This window comes from Rutidosis leptorrhynchoides, chromosome 4 (genome assembly GCF_046630445.1).
Source record: "Rutidosis leptorrhynchoides isolate AG116_Rl617_1_P2 chromosome 4, CSIRO_AGI_Rlap_v1, whole genome shotgun sequence".
Lineage (NCBI taxonomy): Eukaryota > Viridiplantae > Streptophyta > Magnoliopsida > Asterales > Asteraceae > Rutidosis > Rutidosis leptorrhynchoides.
The window spans coordinates 14,837,327-14,863,205 of record NC_092336.1 but is presented as its reverse complement, the minus strand read 5'-3'; the positions used below and the strand labels follow the sequence as shown (position 1 = coordinate 14,863,205).

Here is a 25,879-nt window from a genome sequence, read left to right as displayed (position 1 = left end):
GTGACCTTGGCTAGTGCGTTTAGCTCGCATTCGGTCTTCCATACTTAGAGGTTCCAGATTCTCCATGATTGAATTTGTTGAATCTGAATCACTAGAGGATTCTGATTTAATGGGTTGTTCCTTGACAATTTCTGTTTGAATAATTGGTGGTTCCGGAGGAAAGATTAGTGGTTCAGGATCTCTGAATTGTCCCTGAATATCCTCCGGATTCTCAATTGTGAGGTCGGGTTCAAAATATGGATTATCGTAAATTTGAATTGGAGTACTTGGTCGACTGGATGACGATTCTAAAGAAAAATCAACGGCGACAATATTTGCTAGATGTCTTGATCTGGTTACAGGTGGTGAACGTATAAAAGGTGGTGAACGTTTTGCTCGGTGCATTCACTGAATATCCTATTAGTTTTTTAAAAAGAAAGAAAAATTATATAAGTTATCCAATTAATAGACTTTTCTGCTTTTGCCCACGTTTCGAATAGCCAATAGATGTAGCAGGGAGCCAGAACCCTTTAAATCGGAAGCTCACAACTCAGCCACTAACAAATCCAACTATTACTACGAACCAGAAAATTTTGGATGTCTATCAATTTAACCACTTAAAATAATTTTTCGTTGAAATTTAAAGAAATTTTAGAGAAGAAATAGAAAATTCTATGTCCTAATAACTAGAGTGGCGAAAAATAAGAAAGAAAAAGAGCGCGTCGAAAAACGTCGAAAAATAAAAATAAGAAAGAAAAATGTCGAAACTTAAAAGTCTAAAACTAAGAATTAAAGGTTGCGTCTAAAGGTATTAAAGCTTAAAAGAAATTCTATATCCAAAACGGCAATAACTTAAAAAGTACTAAAATCTTAAAACGGCGTCGCAAAAATCGAAAGCACCTAAATCTTATTCTAAAGAAAAAACACTTAAGGAATTTTACGGCAAAGCCTAAAAATCTAGAAATAAAAATAACTATGGCAAAAACTATGACTTAAAACTAAATACGAACGAAAAATACAAATATTACGCTAAAACAAATAAAAAGATACAAAATATAAAAAATAAACTTAAAGTTGTAAAAAGTACAATTTTTATAAAAATATTATTTTTAAATTAATATTTTATAAAAGTATTAATTTTATAAGTAATAAAACTAATTAAAACCTAAAAATAAAAATTTAATAAACTAAAACTAATTAATATTTTAATTAAACCCTAATTAATAATAATAAATAAATAACCCTAATTTCGTAATTAATGCTGCAATGTTTGACCTGTCAGATACCTCCGCGAGTGCGGATGCCAACTGGCAAAAAGTACCGCGAGTGCGGATGCCACAGATGCATGTCGAATTTTTTTAGGCTCAGTTTCTATTTTATTTTTTTACTTTTCTGTTTTTATTTTATAGAAAATGTTTTATAATATAACTAAAACTTATATTTTAAATAAAAATCACTTATTAGTATTTTATAACTAAAAATACTTTTTTTTTCTTTTTAGAGACTTAAAGATATATAGTTTTTATATTTTTATATTTTTCAAATTAAAAACTTATGTAAATATACTTTTACAAAAATATTTTAAAAACTAAATTTTTTTTTAATAGGGTCTCGCTTCGGCGTTAAGTGTTATTCCCCGGTAGCGGCGCCAAAAATACTTGATGTGTGCGAGGTGGTGTATAAAATAGTTATATTTTTACAACAAAATACTATTAAATACGATACAATTTTACACAAGTTATTTATTTATTTATAGAGTGGATATACCTAAACCTTGCTACAACACTTATAGGCAGTGTACCTAATCGTACAGTAGTGTAGTTTTTAGTAAGTCCGGTTTGTCCACAGGGAACTCGCCAAGTTTAATGCTATATTTTTAAAACTTATAATTGTAAAAATACAAAAATATATAAATAATATTATTATTATAAAAGGGGGATTTTACCGTTTAATGACCGGTTTGTCGATTTTAAAACTTTAGTCGCAGTTAAAACCTAATGTAAAATATTAAAAATATAAAAGACTTAATTTAATGCGTAAAGTAAATGACAATAATTAAAATGCGATAAATAAAATGACAATAAATAAAATTGCGATAATTAAAAGTGCAATTAAATATGAAATAAAGGAATTATGCTTATTTAAACTTCCGTAATCATGATGTTTGACGTGTTGATTTTAGTTTATTACCATGGGTTAATTGTCCTTTATCCTGGATTATTCAATATGTCCATCTAGTTTTTGTCCATAACAGTCCATCAGTCATAAATATAAAGTGCGAGTGTCCTCGTCAAATTATCCTTATATCTGAAGTCAAATATTCTAACTAATTGGGGACTTAAACTATAATTACACCAATTTTCCTTGTATATAATTCAACCCTGTTTTAATAAGTCCATAGACTATTAATCCATTCTCGTGTCCGGTTAAATAAACAATTATTAATACTTATAAATATCCCGCCCATCGTGTCCGATCGAGTTTATATAGTTATTTATAGGTACGTTCAATTGTAAATCTTTATATTAAATTAACAAACTATCATTTAATTAAACAAATATAAAGTCCATTAATAGCCCATAGTCTAATTTACACAAGTGTCGTTCTTTTGTCCAAACCCTAATTATAGTACAAAGCCCAATTACCCAATTTTAATATTTTAGCCCAACATCATGATTACTTTAGCTTAAATAAGTATAATAATAACTTAGCTACGAGACATTAATTTAAAAAGGTTGAACATAACTTACAATGATTAATAATAGCGTAGCGTTACACGAATATAATTTCAACTTACACCCTTACAACATTCGCTAACATACCCTTATTATTAGAATTTAAAATTAAAATTAAAATTAAAATTAAAATTATAATATATATATATATATATATATATATATATATATATATATATATATATATATATATATATATATACGTGAGATAGAGAGAATGAATTAGAAAAGGTGTATTGAATTCAGCAAAATGCGTTGCCTTTTATAGGCCCCATCTGGATACTGTGCACTCCGTGAGTGTGGTTTTTCTTGCCTTCGAAGCTCCGCGAGTGCGGAGCTGTAGATTCCAGCTCACACTTTGGATCCTAGCTTTGCAGACGGTTTTTAAAATATAAATATAATATATATATATAATTTTAAGAATTATTTATACTCCGTATATTATATTATATTTATTTGCATAGTTGACTTGTAATTTTCGGCCCGTTGCGTCGTGCGTTGTAAGTTGACTTAGGTCCCGGTTCCGGATTTTCGAACGTCCTTGTGTACTATTTAATATCTTGCACTTTGCATTTTGCGTCTTGTACTCTTGCAATTTTGAGACGTTTCTCATCAATAATTTGATCCACTTTGATTGTACTTTGTACTTTTTAGCTTTTTGGTCGTTTGCGTCTTCAAATCGTCGAATCTGTCTTTTGTCTTCACCTTTTATTATTTAAACGAATATTACTTGTAAATAGAACAATTGCAACTAAAAGCTTGTCTTTCTTGAAGGATAATGCTATGAAATATATGTTCGTTTTTAGCATTATCAATGATTATAACTAACCTTTTTACCTAGCCATTCTTCCTCGGGAATTCGGAAACCCAATGGTGTTGAAGGTTCCCTATTAATCAAATAAGCCATCGTATTAACCACATCCGCCCAAAACATCTTAGGCAAATCGGCATGTAGTCTCATACTTCTAGCCCTTTCATTCAACGTACGATTCATACGTTCAGCGACCCCATTGTGTTGTTGTGTCTTCGGTACCATTTTCAACATTCTAATACCGAGCTTTGCACAATGGTCTTTAAACTCAAGACTACCATATTCTCCTTCATTGTCCGACCTTAAGCATTTGACCTTTAAATTTGTCTCATTCTCAACCATAGCTTTCCACTTCACAAAAGCACCAAATACTTCGGATTTAGCTTTAAGAAAGTAAACCCATACCTTTCGAGTGGAGTCTTCAATGAAGGTGACATAATAACGAGAACCTCCATGTGATTCTACATTCGTTGGCCCAAAAACATCCGTATGAACTAGCTCCAATTTCTTTAACTTTGGTGAATTCCCCGATTTAACAAAAGTCACCTTCTTTTGTTTCCCATAAGTGCATGGTCCGCAAAACCCTAACTCTATCTTTTTTAAATCCAGAATTCTCCTACTCGAACTAAGAACCTTCATACCCTTCTCACCCATATGCCTGAGTCTTCGGTGCCATACAGTAGAACTAGCCCCAACGTCAACCGTAGCAATCACCGTGTCTTTTTCAAACATCTCAACCATATAAAGAGTTCCTCTTTTATGTCCACGTGCCACGACACTATGTGATGACCCGAAAAATTTCGACTTATTTAAACCAATTCTCTATACGATTTATTATTTTGACACGTTAAACAAAGTCTGTTAGATTGAGTCTCAAAATTTTAGAACTGTTTCATATATACAATTACCTTTGACTACTCTCGACGATTCATGAACAATTATATGTATGTATATATATATATATATATATGTACAAGTAAAAATGACTTTGCTACAGTAAAACACTATTTGCTACAGTAAAACACTATTTGCTACAGTGAAACCGTATTTTGAAACAGTGATTTGCTACAGTAACACTATTTGCTACAGTGAATTCCTACAGTAAACACTATTTGCTACATTAAACACTATTTGCTACAGTAAACACTATTTGCTACAGTAGACACTATTTGCTACAGTACCGCTATTTGATGTCGACGAACTAGAAAACAAGCAGAAATGAGTTGTTCAACCTAGCCATGCGATCGCATGGCAAATGCACTGAAAACCCATGCGATCGCATGGGGCCCAAAAACACTATTTGCTACAGTTTTTCAGTTGCAAGAATTATCGGACCGTTGATTTATTCGTCACAGTTTTTCACCTTGGGGTGCTCCTATTCTGTTCGTCAAGAAGAAGGATGGATCTATGAGAATGTGCATAGATTACCGAGAATTAAACAAATTAACGATCAAGAATCGGTACCCATTACCGAGGATTGATGATTTGTTTGATCAATTGCAAGGTTCAAGTATTTATTCCAAGATTGATCTACGCTCCGGATATCATCAGCTGAGAGTGAAGGAAGAAGATGTTCCTAAAACCGCGTTCAGAACCCGTTACGGTCACTATGAATTTTTAGTCATGCCTTTTGGATTGACTAATGCTCCAGCAGTATTCATGGATCTAATGAATCGCATCTGTAGATCGTATTTAGACAAATTTGTCATTGTTTTTATCGACGACATATTGATTTACTCGAAGAACAAGGAAGAACATGAGCAACACTTAAGACTGGTACTAGAGATACTCAAGAAAGAAGAATTGTACGCAAAATTTTCGAAGTGTGATTTCTGGTTACAAGAAGTACAATTTTTGGGCCATGTTGTCAGTAAACATGGAATTAAAGTTGACCCTGCCAAGATCGAAGCCATTAGTAAATGGGAAACACCGAAGACTCCAACACAAATCCGCCAATTCTTAGGTCTTGCTGGTTACTACCGAAGATTCATTCAAGATTTCTCTAGAATCGCCAAACCCTTAACTGCATTAACTCAAAAGGGAAAGAAGTATGATTGGTCCACAGAACAGGAATCCTCATTCCAGTTATTAAAGAAGAAGTTAACGTCTGCACCCATTTTGTCATTACCGGAAGGAAATGATAATTTCGTGATCTATTGTGATGCTTCGCAACAAGGTTTAGGATGTGTATTAATGCAACGCACAAAATTTATCGCATATGCCTCACGACAACTAAAAATTCATGAAAAGAACTATACGACGCACGATTTGGAACTTGGAGCAGTAGTTTTTGCACTCAAAATATGGAGACACTATCTATATGGCACCAAGTGTACAGTGTACACTGACCATAAGAGACTTCAGCTTATTTTTGATCAAAAACAACTCAATATGAGGCAACGTCGCTGGGTAGAGTTGTTAAACGATTACGATTGTGAAATCCGTTACCACCCCGGAAAGGCTAATGTTGTAGCTGATGCCCTAAGTCGGAAAGAAAGAGTAAAACCTCTTAGGGTCCGAGCTTTGAATATTACAATTCGTACTGATCTCACAAAGCAAATTCAAGCAGCACAGTTAGAAGCTTTAAAAGAAGAAAACGAAAAAGGCGAAATGAGCAAAGGGTTAGAAAAACAACTTGAAGTAAAAGCCGATGGAATCCTGTATTTTGCTGGTAGGATATGGGTGCCAAAATATGGTAACCTAAGGTAACTAGTACTGGATGAAGCACACAAAACGAGGTACTCAATTCACCCAGGAAACGGGAAAATGTACCACGATCTCAAGAAGTTTTATTGGTGGCCTAATATGAAGACAGAAATTGCTACTTATGTAAGCAAATGTTTGACGTGTGCAAAGGTCAAAGCTGAGCACCAAAAGCCGTCAGGATTACTGCAACAACCAGAAATTCCGCAGTGGAAATGGGAAAGAATAACCATGGATTTCATTACGAAATTGCCAAGGACTGCAAGTAGGCATGATACTATTTGCGTGATAGTTGATCGTCTAACTAAATCAGCTCACTTTCTACCAATAAAGGAGACAGACAGTATGGAGAAATTAGCACGCCTATATTTGAAGGAAGTAGTTTCCATACATGGTGTACCCATCTCTATCATATCTGATCGCGACACCCGATTCACATCACGTTTCTGGCAGTCATTACAAAAAGCATTGGGAACTCGATTAGATATGAGCACCGCTTATCACCCACAGATAGATGGTCAAAGTAAAAGAACAATACAAACATTGGAAGACATGTTACGGGCATGCGTGATTGACTTTGGAACCAGTTGGGATCGACACTTACCGTTGGCAGAATTTTCATACAATAACAGCTATCATACGAGCATCAACGCAGCGCCATTTGAAGCACTTTACGGTAGAAAGTGCAGATCTCCTATCTGTTGGAGTGAAGTAGGAGAAATACAACTTACTGGACCAGAAATTATTCATGAAACCACCGAAAAGATCATTCAAATACAACAGTGATTGAAAACGGCCATGAGTCGCCAAAAGAGTTATGCTGATGTAAGAAGAAAACCGCTAGAATTTCAAGTGAGCGACAAAGTCATGTTGAAAGTGTCACCCTGGAAAGGCGTAGTACGATTCGGTAAACGAGGAAAGTTAAGTCCTAGGTACGTAGGACCCTTTGAAATCACCGAAATAATTGGAGCAGTTGCTTATCGATTAAAGCTACCGCAAGAACTTAGTAGTGTTCACGACACATTTCACGTGTCAAATTTGAAGAAATGTTTAGCTGAAGAGGATGTCGTAATTCCTCTTGACGAAATACGAATTAATGATAAACTCCATTTTGTCGAAGAACCTGTTGAAATCATGGACCGTGAGGTCAAACAATTAAAACAAAGCAAAATACCGATAGTTAGAGTTCGTTAGAACGCTAGACGAGGACCCGAGTTTACTTGGGAACGTGAGGATCAAATGAAGCAAAAGTATCCACATTTGTTCAATGATATCGCTCATGAAACAGGTACTACTCAAAATTTCGGGACGAAATTTTCTTTAACGGGGAGGTACTGTGATGACCCGAAAAATTTCAACTTATTTAAACCAATTCTCTATACGATTTATTATTTTGACACGTTAAACAAAGTCTGTTAGATTGAGTCTCAAAATTTTAGAACTGTTTCATATATACAATTACCTTTGACTACTCTCGACGATTCATGAACAATTATATGTATGTATATATATATATATGTACAAGTAAAAACGACTTTGCTACAGTAAAACACTATTTGCTACAGTAAAATACTATTTGCTACAGCGAAACCGTATTTTGCTACAGTGCTAAAGTGAACACTATTTGCTACAGTAAACGCTATTTGCAACAGTAAAACACTATTTGCTACAGTAACACTATTTGCTACAGTAACACTATTTGATGTCGACGAACTAGAAAACAAGCAGAAATGAGCTGTTCAACCTAGCCATGCGATCGCATGGCAAATGCACTGAAAACCCATGCGATCGCATGGGGCCCAAAAACACTATTTGCTATAGTAAATATTATGTCGACAAACTAGCAAACAAAACGCCATGCGATCGCATGGCAAAAGCACTGAAAACACATGCGATCGCATGGGGACCAAAATCAGGAAACATGCCTATAAAATGCCAGTTTACTCGACGAATATTTTCATAATCAATCTATGTAATCAAATATTATATTATAATTATAATTTATAATTTAAGTTTAATAATAATAAAGTATATTCGAGAGTGTTTTAATTCGGGTTTCAAACCGCTTTAAGCTAAGGTATTGTTCGGAGTATTGTTCTTGAATCCAAGGCCAACCATACAGTCGTCTACCATCATTACGTCCACGCAATTTGCCTACAATATTGAGTCTCAATATTGAACTGTGAGTTATAGTCTCCCTTTTTAAATACTTTAAATATTTTTGGGCTGAGAATACATGCAATTTATTTTAAACGCAATAAGACACAAGTACATACTAAATTCTACACTGAGTTAAACCGAAAATCCCTTAGCTTTGGTAACTAGTAGCTGCCAGTACATAGGATATGGACTGGTGGGCGCGAATAATTGTATATGAATCCATAGGGCTTGACATCCCCGTCCGAGCTAGAGCGCTAGCCTTTTAACGGACGTATGTTATTTGAGTTTATGACACGTTGGTTTGCGTGTATTAAAACGAATGGGGTAATTATCCTTATAGCGTTAAGTTTAGTTACCAGGGTGCTCTGTTACGTAGAATCTATTGATAAACTTTTGATGAAATCTTGTGGTCTATCTTTATATATGTTTATGACTCGAGCAATTAAACCTATAACTCACCAACATTCGTGTTGATTTTTTAGCATGTTTTATTCTCAGGTCCTTAGAATGCTTCCGCTGTGATGTGCTTGTTGCCTGCATGGAGTCTCTCATGCTTTGTACAAAGTTTATTGCATTCAAAATAAAACTGCGTTGTGTAATAAATAATTGGACCGTGAAGTCAACCTGTAAATTAAAGACTTATGTATTTTGGGGTTTTGCTTATACCTAAGCACTCGCCCACATGTTTATAACTTTCTATGTTTAGAAAGTCACTTATTTTAATGAATGCAATATTTTATCAAAACGTATCATATAGAGGTCAAAACCTCACTGTGGAATCAATGATTAACGTGCCGCGTCAATAGCGATTTTGACGGGTCGTTACACACCACTACCCTTAATCACCTTCCATTGGCGATTCTTGAAAGTAACCTCATTACCTTCTTCATCTAATTGACCAATCGATATTAGCTTCCTTTTTAACTTAGGAATAAACCTCACGTTTTTCAAAGTCTAATTAGAACCAAGAGTAGTCTTCAATACAAATTTCCTATACCTTTAATCTCGAGACCTTTGTTGTTTGCCAATCTAACTTTACCTTGATACGACCGAAAATTCTTCATCATGCTCTTAGTGGATGTGGCGTGAAATGAAGCTCCTGAATCCAAGACCCAAGACTCCACCGAACTTTCAATACTACATAATAATGCATCCTCCGTATCTTCCGCGGTTAAGTTAACATCTTTAACCGGAGCATTCTTACAATTCCTTTGATAATGCCCCTTTTGATTGCAACCCTAACAAATAGCTTCACTTCGGTCTTTCGATGGATACCTCTTCTTTAACTTCCGTTTACTCTTCTTCACACCGCGATCAATTTTCCTACCACGGTTTCGGTACTTAACAAAGAACCGGATAACAATTCCCCCGAACTTCTCCTACGAGTGTCTTCACCGAGAATTAAATCCCTAATTCCTTCATACGCAAGCTTAGTAGTACCGGTAGAGCTACTAACCGCGGTAACCGTACCCGACCAACTTTCCGGTAATGATGAAAGCAAGATTAGTGCTTTTAGTTCATCACAAATTTGATTTCAACCGACTCTAATCTTGAAGCAAGATTGTTAAGTTCGTTGATATGATCCATTGCACTCATACCTTCCTTCATCTTCGTAATGAACAATTGTCGCATAAGAAAAACCTTATTCGCCACCGTAGGTTTCTCATACATGTTGGAGAGTGCCTTCTAACAATTAAACGTTGTCTTTTCATTCAAAATATTACCAACAACGTTCTTGGCGAGTGCAAGACGAACCGCACCCAAAGCTTGACGATCCAAGAGCATCCAATCGGCATCGTTCATGCCTTCGGGTTTGGTTTCCAACAAAGGTTGGTGAAGTTTCTTTTGATACAAGTAGTCTTCTATTTGCATCTTCCAAAAGGCGAAGTCTTTGCCATCAAACCGCTCAATCTTCAATTTACCGTCTTCCGCCATCGATCTCAACTCGAAACTTGAGCTCTAGATACCAATTGTAAGGATCATAGGACCCAAACAATAAGATTAATTACCCACTTTGACAAACGAAAGACAATAAACGAAAAATTAAAGAACGCAAGATTTAACGTGGTTATATGTAATCAAATGTCGATCACTTCAATCCACGGACCAACTAAGGAGATTTTATTGATATAATTCGTGCACATACATGAGGGTTACAATAGGATGCTTATATAAGCCAAAAATACCTTGGAGAACAAGAAAAACATAAATATGGAAACTACCCGTCAGACACTAGCCGCGCCGCGGCTATATAGGGTCGTGCCGCGCCTCCAAGGAAAAATCCTAAACAGAGTTTTCTTCAATCTGATGCTTTCTTCACGTGTTAGGCCGCTGCGCGCCTATTTATTTGAACCGTTCCCTTCCTCTTGTTTTAATATACTTCACATCCAACAAAACTGCGCACATTTTACAACATGTAAAGACGTATAGAATGCTAGAAAGAGCAACACACACAGCAGTGGATGGAGTAAGTGTAATATCAGTTCGCCATTGACAATCGTCTGAACATCAATTTCAAGACCACCATGTCCAGCAGCTTCTAGATTACGATCTAGCACCTTAGAATCTGTACAAATTACATTCTGATGTTTCCTAGTTCACCAGTTAGAATTCCATTCAAAATCTCTTTTCTGGTACACTAGTTGAAATTCCGAACCAAAAAGGTCCGATTCAAACTGCCAAGGAGACGATTGTTTGAAGGTATGTCAATATGAATCACGACTTCGCATTTTTCTACATTTTTTTAACTATTAATCAACCGATTTGTAAATTGTTTTATGCGCCTTCAAAGTGAGGACTTGATTTTGATATCACATAATTGAACTAGGTGGATTGTTCATTGAAGATAACTTCGTTGCTTTAATCCGATTGGGTTTCCCTTATGTTATGAAGAGTCCTTATCTGATGTTTGAATGAGATTTGTTTCGAATGATTATGTTAAATTTCTAGAAATTAGGGTTTCTTTTTACCCTCTATTAAAATTTTAAAAGAGTTTCTTTTGCTATTGTTGAACACTTAAACTAAACATGAAGACAATGTGTTTGAAGAAATGCTCATCTAATAAGTTGTGTGGTTGATTGATTAGGAATGCTCATTATTGGTATGCCATTTACTTTTACTGATTATTTTTATCTTTTTATTTTTGAAAATGTGCAATTTAGGATTTGTTAATCTATCCAAGTAACTCGGAGGTTGCAGCGTACATGAACTTGCCTTCTCATGTCCAATTAACAGAATAGTAGCTCACGGTAGCTCAACTTTCGGTTATTGGACATGAAATTCTGGTAATATGGTTTACACTCACATTCAGATACAATTTAGATATAGTTGTTCTCATGCTTATAGTTGACAGGTGAAGTTTAGTTATAATTGTCCTCATGAGGTTATTGATATTGTCCTCATACTTATTTTAATATTTTAGACCAGTTTATTTATCATAATTCGACATGTAAATTCTTTTAAGGAAGGATATAGATAGTTGTGACACATTTGACTCATGGTGGTTTGTTGTTTTCTGGATGTAAAGCATCTTTTTTTATTCAATATTACTGATTGATAATTGACAGATGAAGTTTTTGCGATGTGGTGCTTACATTTACTTTGAAGCTTTATATCCAATTTAGATATATTTGTATATAGTTGCTAAATACACCATAACCTTTATCATATTTCTTAAGATATCATAAAGTAAAAAACTCCAAAGGCATCACAATATGGTATAGACAGTAATAAAGGTGGTAATTCTGACCCATTAATGTAATGGTCTATTGTGTAAGTATCTTTCAACCCTAAAACAATCCTATGTTATATTTGTTGCAGTGCATCACAGTATGGTATAGAAGGGATAAAGGTGGCAATTCTGACCCATTAATGTATTAATGGTCTACTGTGTAAGTATCTTTAAACCCTACAACAATCTTATGTTACATCATGTATGCTCTGATGAGTGATTTATTGCAAGTGGCAATATGAATTTGACAATTTAGCAGTTTCTACCTCATGATTGAATCTGTGAACCTACTGAACTTATCTGAATCGGATCTTAACTGAACCCTTTGATCTGGATTTTTAGAGTGAACTTTTTGAACTTTCAATTATTTTGAACCCTTAAAACTGAACTTGTCAAATGAACTCTTTCAAAACTTTTAAATCATTTTTTTTAAAGGCAAATAAAACTTTTATTCTTTAACTCTTTGACCACTGCAAACTTTGGTCTTTCTTCTTAGTGCAACTCTTCCAACGTAGCAGCGATTTAACGAACTAAATTGTTAGGTAAATGTCATCACTTGAACAAATGATTTAGCTTACAGAATGTTCGCCCGAGGTGTTTCATGAACACAAAACACACAATTTCAATTAGGGAAATGGATCAAAATAGGGGCAGTTGATTTTGAAATTGACCTGTCGGTGCCAAGAACAGTGTTTAAAGGTCGATGAACAATTTTTCTGAGACGATCAAATCATCGAATTAGCTCGAATTAATCAAATCTAATGATTTCCTGCACTTAGTGATCTTTTAAAAACTTCAATCTGATCACTAACTAAATTACTCTGAATTGAGCTAATATGCGAAGAACATGATGAACTTTTCAACCTCTGTTTTTCGATTATGTGTTCGACTCATGCTTAAAGTTAACAGAATTTGAACCAGGCATAAATTCTAAACTCTAAAACGAAGCTAGTTAGACCTTTAACAACAACTAGATCTCAACAACACCCGGTCTTTCTCTTTTAATCAGAAATGTCAAACATACCAAAATCTAACTAAACAATTAATTTCAAAAAAAAAAAAAAAAAACACTTTAAAGGCAGAAGGTTTTTCCCTGTTCGGACTACCCGGAAGGGCAAATAATCTGACCTCATACTCTGATGTACGCATCTTAGCATGATTACTCCCCTGCTATTTTCAACTCTTCCTTCAGTTCCTTGGCCAGATTTGATTCATGTATGATTATTAACTTAACGAAATGATTAATTCGATCAATTAACCGGCAAAACTCTATGTCGTCCTAAATGGTTTGTCTTTTACATAACATGTCAAATAAACGAATTCCAGAATGTTGACATAAAATGATTGTACTAGATCGATAAGTGTACTACTATTATACTCTTATACAACAACAAGAAGTTGGCGTAGTGATAGTGATTTGCCTTCCCATATGGGAGGTCAGTTATTCGACTCTCACTCGCTTCAAAATTTTCCTTATTGTTACCGGCTCATTCATGGGCCTCGGAGGTTGCGGACGTCTTGCGTTCGGGCCTCACCCGAGGAGGTTTTACCATACGCGATGCTCGTATGGATTCGTCGTGGGGATTTCCTTATGAGGGATGGTAGGATTGTAACGATTCGTACCAAGAAAATTATAGGGGGAGTGGGTGTCGACATTGAGTTCGGCCCCGTCAATGACTCTTAACCGCCGTTAAAAAAAAAAAATTATACTTTAATACCAAATTTTAACAACTAATTTGATTGAAGTTCGTTTAATGGATAGTTTGGTATGAACAGGACATGTGAACTATAATCAAGACAAGGTATATGATGATGAATCTGTATACGAATGATTCACACACCCCAAAGTCCCAATCGATTACTTCTCGACTGATGTACTATGCAACCTTGGTTGTAACCACAAGAAAATACTACATCCTTAAGCGTACATTAACTATTATTTCTGTCTAGACTATAGAAGTGCAAAGTAGAGCTATACAAATAACATGCGCTCCATTCATAACCATATTTATTCAACTTAATCCTTTTTGGCGTTTCGAATTGCCTTGTTACGAATCAGATGCGAGTCAGAGAACAACATAACCATATTATAACTTGAGCCCGTTTTGGTTCATCCATATTTGATGGAGCAGGATTGATTCTAGCAGGTAACAACAATTGCAAGACATTACTACATTTTAAATGGAAAATATATTAAACGGTGGAGGCCAAGATAAATTTTCAGATTATATTACCCGGGGTTTACTTGCGGTGGGAGGCCAATGTGCTCTGGCCCATAGTGGAGTTCCTCGTTAAAAAAAAAAAAAAAAAATTCAGATTATATATTGATAAGGACATAAAAAACTCATTGATAATTCACTTGATTTGGTCAAATCACAAACAGCTACCAGAATATTGAAGTAAAAAGTAATGAACAATTTCAAACTAAAGTCTTTAAAAATGTTAAAGCAAGCAAAACGACCTCGTAAATGATCTAACATTTGCACACACACTCCTAAAAATTAAGCATCAACTTACTTTATAATCAAATCATCGGAAAAAAACAAGCGAAAGAAAAAGATTTTTTATGCACGTAAAGCATTGGCATTCAGACTTTTTTCAAAAATAGGGACGTCGTTAACTTCCAAAAAGACATGTGCTTCTACTCCATTTCCTCCTGCATCATCCAACAAATATGTTGCGTTTTCCATTGGTACCGTCCCAGGGGCAACCCAAATTGGTTTTCCAAAGCCAAAGTTAGCTTCATAAAAAGGGAATCCGCACCAACTACCAATTCCAATCAAATGAGTAGATTTGGGAATCTTGGCCATCTCTAAAACGGAATCCCAAACCATCGATTTTCCTTCTTCGGTATCGTGGTGTAATTTTGAGTAGTTATTAACGGCCTTTTTGATTGCATCGCTTATAACATCTGCCAACTCAATGGTAGTTTCAAATATACCAGATTTCGTGATGCAAAATGTCAAAAGATTCCCACAAGAATGCTTAGGAATTAGGGATGCCATTTTCCCTCTTAGATTCATTGGCTGCACGACTACAGACTCTCTTGGATATTTATTTATCGCACGATCCAAATCAATGAAAGCCTTTGAAAGGATGGCTATTGCCAACTGTACCTTAGACCAACGACGGATGCTAGTATCTCCACTTGCGAATGCAGCTTTTGCTCTAATGTTTGATATTTCACTCTCACTGAATGAATATTTCTTTCTTGTATACTTGCTCAACATATCATCGCTAATAGTTGGTATATCCGTAGAACGTAGGCCACGTGCAGGAAACAGGGACGATGAGTTGAAACATGCCCCTGAGAATTCAAACTCATTTTCCTCTCGGTTTATGGCAGCCCAAACATTTAGGAATGTACACAAAGTGGACGCATCTACAATCTTGTGTGTAGCGCTTACACCAACTGCTACCCCTCCACACTCAAATTTAGTAACTTGTATTGAAAGTAAGGGGTCAGTCAACTTATGAGCCGCACGAGTATTGAATGAAATGAACTTATCAACCAAATTAGGATCCATTCCGGACCCATGAATTTCTTGAAATTTAATATTAACTTCGGCATGTATAAATTCAACACCTTCATCATTACACTCAACGATTTGAGGTTCATCAACGTATCTACCCGCAAGAGGGTATAATCTTGTTAAGGTTTTTTCAAGGGATTTTTCTAACCCAACTACAAAATTCCTATTCTGATCACTAATCGGGGAGAAGAAAAGAATGACTTTCACGTTACATAAAATAGTTAGCTCATCGATGAAGCCTAACTTAAAGTGACGATGGGTTTCAGGGGTTGGGACAAAAGGTTTTATGAATGTGCTTGATTGTTTTGAAAGCTTCATCGTTATTAATGTTTAATACGTACTCTATAGTTAAAGAAGAGGTGGAAGATGACAATGCTTTCACCTAAACTAGAACTACATTTATACTTAATATGAGATCTTAGATGTTCAGTTTTATTACAGATTTACAGTATATTATAATTATATTATTGGAGTAGAACGCAAGTACTACTCATAAAAAATTTAAAATATAAAAGTGTATGCGTTGACTATATTAGAATCTTATTATTTGCTTAATGTACAAATCTTGAATGTATCCTATATAATCACATATACTCCTTATGTTCCACTTTATTATTTTTATTTGTTCCAAAATTATTGTTCTTTACTCTAAATAACAATTAAAAATCATTGAATTTCAATTATGTCACTTTTATTATTGAAAATTTAACATTAAATATAACAATTAATTTATTAGTTACTCTTTATAACAACATTAAAATTAAATGAACAACATTAAAATTAAATGAGTAAAATAGACAATTCATCCAAATATTTTGAATTCAATGTAAAGTCAAACCAGACTGTTCTTTAGAACAGAGATTGTATATTATAATAAGGAATATCTATCAAGGCTATAAACTCAAAGAATAAACAATAAAGATTGAAATCAATTATCAATTATAAGTACAAACTAATCAATTCTGTATAAAAGCTTTGTGAATTGCTAAAGTTCATCGTTGACATTTTATCAAACGAGTGCACATGCTTGATTTAAGCAATACATAATGCCTGAGTTTAGCGATCGATATGAATCACGTGGTACTGATACATCAAATTAAAGAATGAGTATTAACAGGTATACAATCCCCACCTAATATTATTTATATTATCATCGTTTATACTAGTCATAAAACTCATCACTCATGATATAGTTATATTAATTATTAATTAATCAAAACTATAAACTTAAAGAATAAACAATAAAAATTTTAATCAATTAAGTATGTATATACGGATTAATTAATTCTGTATAGAAGCTTTCTGAATTGCTAGGACTCATCGTTGACATTTTATCAAACGAGTGCACATGTATGCGTGATTTAAGCAAATACAGTAATAATGTTTGAGTTGAGCTATACAGACCAGCTACAGATACATCAAATGAAAGAGCGAGTATATACAATCGCCACCTTATTTACTCTATCTAACTGATGTAATTTTTAATGGAAAAATATAAGCTAAGGAATAAATGCTAAAATAATACACTTGACCACATCCGATATCTCTATGATGAGTAATAATAATAATTCATCCGATTTTGTTAGAAGTACGCCATAATTTGGTCAATCTTACGTGGTGTTTATTTTTCTTATTGGAGACTCTATTAGCTACTCTCAAACCATGACACACTTTCTTCTGCATGACTAACTGTCACATCAGCGTCATATTAGCATTTTCTCACCAAAACTAATATCCCTAGTTCTGTTACTTTGCACGTTATTTCATTTGTTTATCGATCATTATTGTAAACTTATTATAACTTTTGAATGTTTGAGATGTTTAATATTTAATCAATTATCAGTTGATCACAGTCGACCGACTGTCGAAGTCAGTTGATCGACTAGGAACGCAGTCAATCGACTGTGTCTGCAGGTCGTATATATATGGGTGTCAAGTAACTTTGATAGTTTTCTCCCCCTACTCATACCCTAGCCATTTAGTTTCGTCTGATTATCGACCCCAAACCTACCCAACACGAATAACAACTCGAGGAGTCGTTCTTGTAGGTTTGATTATCGACCCCAAAGCTTGCTCTAGTGTTTTCCGCCTCTAGATGGGGTCCACGTTTGTTCTAAGATCCCTAAAATCGTTTACAAAGTGGTATCAGACCGTAGGGTTGTCGAATCAAACGTTTTTAGTCGAAATCATCAAGGGTTGCTTTGGGTTTTTGTTGAAAAAGTGTTTTTGTGATCAAAAAATTATATTTTTACGTTCAAAATCCATGTTTTTGAGTGTGGATGTGTCCATTCGTGTTTTCGAGAAGTTCCTATCGTAAAACATAAGGTTTTTCCTTCGAAAATCGTGTTTTATATTTAACCAAACTCTCTCTGGATACGGCAACCACCTCACTACAGTGTTGGGGTGTTTGGTATTTGGTTTGAAACCGTTTAACCCAAAAACCAAACCGGAAGAAAACCAAACCGAATTTGAAAATTGGTTTTCGGATCGAGTAAAACCAAAATTAAATTCGGTTTTGGATATTTTGGATCTGGTTAAACCAAAACCAAATTCAAAACAGAATTACTAATAAACATCAAACCGACCATTAGGCATATTTTAAACCCAAGTCGGATGATGGGTTTAAAATCCACTCTCATTCCCATTACCCATTGTCACCCCCTAATTTGAAGATTGTAGAAAAACAGAGTAAAAAGGTACCAACTTTAGTTGCTACAAGAAAGATTCATGTATCCTTCATTGGTTTTAACCTTCAAAAGATGTTGCAAAAGACAACAAAAGCATTAAATGCTTGTAAATTTGTGTTAAACAAGTACATAATACTAATCTTCTAAAGGCAAGCTTCATATAGAATATTGTTAAGTAAAGATTGAAAAGCGCACAAGGTCATTACATTTTTACCATTCATGGGTTGCAGACCTGTGGTTGTTGGTTTCTCATACATCATGTTAACTACTATCATGGCCCTGCTACAACATTTGCAGCTTCTTGATTTTGAAAAACGGTGGCAAGTTGTTTCTCCATTTCTAACAAACTGTCAACACAAGTAATGGAAAAAGTGAGCCACCAAACATAATCAGTACTCATGTTATATTGAGGTGGTGATTGACTCTTTTAATTATAACCATGCCCATGTGGGTTTGATCATCAACAACGGGTTAAATGGATCAAACAAGTAGATAATATCAAGACTTATTGTAGTGCATTGAACTTCATATATAATATACGGAGTATAATCTTTTATAATCTATATATAAATTTAAAAAAGAAGATTATTTTATTGAAAAAGATACAATATTGGAGTCATATGTGACAATACTAATCACATGTGAGAAAAAACTATGAGGCTATGTGTAAAGTGTCTAGGACAAACTGGCCAGACCCATTTCTACCAGCACCAACAAAATTACCCGCTTTGACCTGTTAATCATCTCACCCATGTTGCCACCTCTACCCATATTACATGCAACTTTTGGAGATAAATATAGTTTAAAAAGTTGTTAGACTACAGTATTTTGCAGCCATTATTTATGGGGAAATACATAAAAGGCTAGATGTTGCCTTTAACTTGGTTACCAATAAAAAACACTCGTTGATTCAAAAAACCATTTTGCAATACATAAAAAGAATGAAAAAGAAGAAGAAAAAAAATCTCACATCTCAAATTTTCGGAGAGCTTCGTTTCGTTTCACCATGTATATTGGACTATCCTTTGGAATCTTTGTCACACTAGTACCTTCAAACAATGAAGTCATATATAATATTGCAAATACATGCAGGAATTTCAGCATTTCTCTGTACTCAACTTAATGCAATATCCATGAAGACAAATGAAATAATTCGCATGGTATTTGCAAATGAGAACAAAGATTTAACATTTTCATTAAACCATATTAAAACCAATGAACTCATTTGCAGAGTACATGAAAAGGGAAGGAAAAAGTCATGTAACATACTTGAAAGGGAAACTAGTGATTTCTTTTCATCAGTCTTGTGAGTTCTTGGAGAACTTAACTTAATGGTAGTATGCAATCCCTGCAAAACCAAAGAGACATGTCAAAGAAGCATTAAATAATTTAAAAAAAAAAAAAAAGAAGTTTGAACATGAAAGAAAATATACAGTCAAGTTTTTGCCTTGTTCTAGCATAAAAGTACTTCGCCAAAATCAACTGGCATAGGCCAAGAAGTTGTAATATTAATTACCATCATATATAAACACTTTTCTTTTTACCATTTGGTAACGATAAGTACGTTGTGTCGCTGAAACGTAAATAATACATTGCATTTTGTTGCATACTAATGCAAAATAAAGCGATACGATACGATAATGTGTAACTTTACCTGCTTCTTCTCTTTTCTCTTCAAAATTTTCATGTGACATTTTTTAATGTAATGCATTAGGTGATAACGTGAATGTCTAGCAGACAAATCGTCCCTGACTTCTGGATTCTCCGTTAGCCAATCTATAATTTCTTTTGAGTTAATCACCTCCTCTGTTTGTAAAGTCTCTAACCATGTATAAATTGGCTTCCATTGATCAGACCGTTGGAACCGAAAATGATACGGATCTTTTTCCTACCAAAAAAAAAAAAAAAAAAAAAAGAATTATCACTGCAAGAACAACAACATATATTATACTCTCCAGCTAATAAGTAATATTTCGATTTCAATAACAAACACACATTCAATAAAAGTCAAAATCCCTAATTGTAGTCAAAGACTCAACTCAATTATCATAATCTGCAGCTAATACCTCATATTATACTAGCAAAGTAACAAACATGCATTCAATAAAAGTCAAAATCCCTAATTGTAGTCAAACACGTAAGTCAATTATAACAAAAAATTTAATTTTAATATATGCTACCTCATTGGAGACATTTCCATCGTTTAGAAAGGAAGTAAACATCTGATACACATCTGATGGAGGCATTGATTTGATGTGATCAGGTAAGGATGAATTATTGGACTGGAGCCAAGTTTGAACGTCATTAGGGTTTAGTGATTTGTCAGACGGGAGAGTTGAGAGCCAGGCTCGAGCAAGTGATTCGAATTCATGAGTTGTATCGATTTCGTGATTAGGGTTTTGATGATCGACGTGGTTATCTTCTAGGGTTTCTGGTTTCATATCCACTGAATTTGACATTTTTGCATAAGTAGGTGTTTCTTTCGTTAGTTAAAACTAGTTTTCCAACCTGGCTTCGCCGAGTTGTTGGATTTTTAATGTATTTTATTGTGTTTAGTTACGAAGCCTGCGAGTGAAAAAATCAACTTATATGAAAAGTACCTTAAATATTTAGCGTTTTTTTAAAAGTATCCGTTTTGCGTATAGTTAGTGACATTGTGTTCATAAAATTATTTCGAGTTTAAGGATGGTGTCGGAAAAATTTAACTCGTTGCGAGCGAAAAGATATGACCTGTTGAATATTTGAGTGGAGTTTATTTAAGATATTTTATGAAAATTTTGATTTGACGCTTTAACCCCTGTGTTGGGGGACGATTTTAATTTTTGAACAAAGTGTGGGGGGGCTTTTGTGGTGTTACTTGAAAGAAATAAGGAAAAAAAAAGATATTTTATGAAAATTTTGATTTGACGCTTTAACCCCCTGTGTTGGGGGACGATTTTAATTTTTAAACAAAATGTTGGGGGCTTTTGTGGTGTTACTTGAAAAAAAGAAGGGAAAAAAAAGGGTGAAAAAACGAAAATACCCCTGGTACTATTCGTAAGTTTTGTCTAATAGTTAATATGATAATTTAGCCTATATTCACGGTTTATCTCGTGGTCTTTCCTAACTTCTTCGGAAACGTAATGGATCAAACCGGTATCTGCTCCGAATATAAAACCCATCGTTAAACAAAACTCTTGTCTCCCGAACCTCATGTCATTCCTACGAGATAATGCATATTGTAGATCATCACGTTCGGTAGGGCCAATGTTGGCCCTAGATGGTTGTCTATTCTTTTTCTTATGAAGCATCACATGCACATAGCTCAGGTCGTTGTGTCGACACGAGACTTCTAACCATGGGTTGAAAACTATCTATCTAAATATTTGTGATGACCGGGAAATTTCTGACCAAATTTAAATTTAATCTTTAACGTTTTCGACACGATAAGCAAAGTCTGTAAAACTGAGTCTCAATACTTTTGAACTATTCAATTACCTTTCGATGGTTCTCAACGATTCGCGAACAATTATATGTAAATAGATACATATACTATAACTTGAAAACGTAACAAAGTGTTGAGTATATGATACTGTGCATTAAACTTATTGGTTTAATTATCTGATTGATATATTTAACTACGAAGTTAAAAGATAATAGCAAACGATTGAATTAAAAGATATTTATTAAGTCTCTTAATGATTATAATATTGTTACGGGTCTCTGTTGTGAGGACCACACTGATTTGAGAAATTATTCCTTTTTAACGGTATTCGGAATAAATGATAAAGTGTTTGTTTAAATAACGTAATTTGGACACATACAATAATTAGAATATTAATTGTTAAGAATTAAATTGCAAGTTTTCTAAGCGTAAGAAAATGCGTTCGAGAAACCGGAACCGGGACATAAGTCGAGTGACAACGTACGAGTCATCGGAACGAAAATTACAAGTCAACTATGCACATGAATTTAATATAATATATAATTAATTATATAAATTATATATATTATATATATTATATTTAATTATGTCGACAAACAAGAAAACAAAAAATATGTGAGCTGGATCTGACGGCCATGCGATCGCATGGGAAATAGGCATAAAACCCATGCAAGTGCATGAGCTCATGCAAGTGCATGAGAATTGCACTAAAATCCCATGCACTCGCATGGGGTACTTTTTCAGAAAAGGTTCTATAAAAAGCTCGAATTCTGGCTCTTACATATCATTCATCTATCTATCTGTATTACTATATTACTTCGTAATTAATATTAATTATTTTATTATTTATATTATTATTAATAAAGATTATTATTATTATTATTATTATTATTATTATTATTATTATTATTATTATTATTATTATTAGGATTAATATTATTATTATTAATCTTATTATTATTATTAGAATATACATAAAATATTACGACGAAGCCTTGAGCGTGTCACTTTTGAAATGGGTTTTCGAGCGGGATAAAGCCAAGGAAATTATGGGTTATAGCTATGGAGGTTGTGGGTAATATTCATGGGTATTGTTTGCAAATCAAACCTAGTGTTTATCACCTCTGTTACGTCTACGTACTTTCCTACAATATTGAATCTCAATACTGATACGTAAGCACTCATATCTTATCTTTTATATATTAATTATGTATCCATGTCTAGTGCTCGAGTATATATATTTATATATGCTTGTATGCTAAATTTCGTCGTTAAACAGTTTATAATGAATCACTAATTAAATACATATATTACTGGTAAAAGGTATATGATATACATGTTTTTGAAAAGCTGGCGAAAAATCAATAACTTTTCATTTAGATATCGAATAGTTTCGATGAACGGATTAAAAGATATGATCAACTGAATTATGATTGACGTTAATTGAAATTGCTTTTGAATCTGCAATTAAGATTTAAACAACTTGTTTACGAGACTGATAAAGTGAACTTTTAAATATTACCAACCGAGTAAATGAATCCTTATATAAGGCACGTCTCGTTTTGTTGAACTATTGTCAAAATTGACTTTTTGAAACGACTTTGGATAACTATTATATGTCAATCTCGAGCATTAGGATTGTGATACACTATGACCTGACCTAGCTTAATAGACATTTATTGACCAACATATGTTCTCTAGGTTGAGATCTACGATTAATTGGTAATCCGAGTTTCGGTAACATTTTGGTGAACAACTTTATATGCTGCTAAGGTGAGTTTCATTTGCTCCCTTTTTAATTGCTTTTGCAATCTATATTTTTGGGCTGAGAATACATGCACTTTATTTTAAACGCAATGGATACAAGTACATACTAAATTATACACTGAGTTTGAACCGAAAATCCCTTAGCTTTGGTAACCAGTAACTGCCAGTTATAAGAACTGGTGGGCGCGAGTAGTAGTATATGGATCCATAGGGCTTGATATCCCCGTCCGAGCTAGAGCACTAGCCTTTTAACGGACGTATGCTATTTGAGAAGCGTACACGTTGGTTTGCGTGTATTATTAAGATGATTATACAAAGGGTACAAATTATATATACGTTAAGTTTAGTTACCAGGGTGCTCAATCTTGTAGAATATTTTGATAAACGTTTCTGGATGAAACAACTGAAATCTTGTGATCCACCTTTATGTACAGATTATGCAAAACATTAAAACTATTGTGACGACCCGGAAATTTCCGACTAAATTTAAACTTTATCTTTATATTATTCTGACACGATAAGCAATGTTTGTTAAGTTAAATCTCAAGGATTTTAAACTATGTTTATACATTCATTTAAACCTCGACCAAATTCCAATGATTCACGAACCATTAAATGAACATATATGAATATGTATGTATATGTGTATATGTTATAAATTGAAAATGTCAACAAAGTATTTAAAAGTATAATGCTTTATATGAACGTATTTGTTTCAATATGATTATCGACGAAATTAAAAAAATATATTAAATGATTGAATTATCAGAAACATTGAATTATGATTACAAGTCTCTGTTGAGAGGTCCACTATGATTTGAGAAATCTATTCCTCTTAACGATATTCGGAATAATTTGTAAAGCTATTTATAAATAAAAATAAAAAGTGTCATTTACGAAAGTTAGACAAAAGCTAGTGGAGAATTGGTTTCCATAATATTCTATTAATCTATTTTCAAACGTACAAAAACGTTTTCAGTTTAAAAAAAAACTTTATTATTAAACTTTTATAAATAAATAGAATCACTTTTGACAACTCATTACTTAACCAGTATAATAAATATAACGATATTTATATTTTATTTCATTAAATATATATAACGATTTAAATTAATATTATATATATTTATACGCGTATTATACATACATAGTTTTTATACTTTTACTATACTTTAACTTTACCTTTACTTTACTTTTACTTTACTTTAACTTTAATAATTCACTTTAATAATTCATACTTTAATAATTCACTTTAATAATTCATACTTTAATAATTCACTTTAATAATTCATACTTTAATAATTCACTTTAATAATTCATACTTTAATAATTCACTTTAATAATTCATACTTTAATAATTCACTTTAATAATTCATACTTTAATAATTCACTTTAATAATTCATACTTTAATAATTCACTTTAATAATTCAAAAATCTATTATAAATATAATTCAATAGGTTTCATTATTTCATAGAAACTTGAAAATATATTTCTCTAAACTCTCTCAATCGATTTACATATATATATATATATATATATATATATATATATATATATATATATATATATATATATATATATATTTGCTCTGTATTATTTCAAGATATTATTAGTATACATAAAATATTAAGACGGAGTGATGTCCGAGTAATTTCAAAATAGTTTTTTGAATGAGTCGAAGCTAAGGAAATTATGGGTTATAGCTATGGAAGTGATGGGTATGGTTCATGGGTATGCTCGTGAGGTCAATCTAGTGTTTATCATCTCCGTTGCGTCTACGTACTTTTCTGCAATATTGAATCTCAATATTGATACGTGAGCACTCATAACTTAACTTTTATATATCAATAGTGTATCCCTGACTAGTGCTCGAGTATATAGGATTATGCATGCTTGTACATTCGATATTGTCCTTAGATAGGTTTGTTGAATCCTGAATTAGATACATATGCTACTGAGATAGGGTATATGATATGCATGTCATTGGAAAGCTAGCGAAAAATTAAGAACTTTTCATTTAGATATCGAATGGTTTCGATGAACGGATTTGAAGTTATAGTCAACTGAATTTTAGTATTATTGTTAAAATGATTATTATTACTATCGTCGTTATTATTTTAATAGAAATATCATTGTTATTATAAAATATCATTATTACTATTATGTTAGTATTATCATTTTATCATAATAACATTTTTAGTAAATATAAATATTGTTATTTTTTTATAGAATAATAATAATTATTATTACAAAATAATACAACTTTTACTTATTATTATTATGATCAATATTATTTTATCAAATAAATAGGGGATACAAAGATATTTTTCACCACGCGTAATATAATT

General features: G+C 33.2%; 2 protein-coding genes across 2 annotated transcripts; both read right to left on the bottom strand.

Moving 5' to 3' along the window:
- Positions 1-14,682: 14,682 nt before the first annotated feature.
- Positions 14,683-15,969, bottom strand: LOC139840422 (pelargonidin 3-O-(6-caffeoylglucoside) 5-O-(6-O-malonylglucoside) 4'''-malonyltransferase-like). The gene has a single exon (XM_071830689.1). The coding sequence runs from the start codon at positions 15,967-15,969 to the stop codon at positions 14,683-14,685; it is 1,287 nt and encodes a 428-aa protein (XP_071686790.1).
- Positions 15,970-18,366: 2,397 nt separating this feature from the next.
- On the bottom strand, positions 18,367-20,798 carry LOC139843653 (uncharacterized). The gene is made up of 5 exons (XM_071833770.1): positions 20,519-20,798; positions 19,993-20,226; positions 19,608-19,686; positions 19,309-19,387; positions 18,367-18,685 (listed from the first exon to the last, which is right to left on the bottom strand). The coding sequence occupies exons 1-5, from the start codon at positions 20,795-20,797 to the stop codon at positions 18,610-18,612; spliced, it is 747 nt and encodes a 248-aa protein (XP_071689871.1). The 5' UTR covers position 20,798; the 3' UTR covers positions 18,367-18,609.
- Between the last annotated feature and the right edge of the window lie 5,081 nt (positions 20,799-25,879).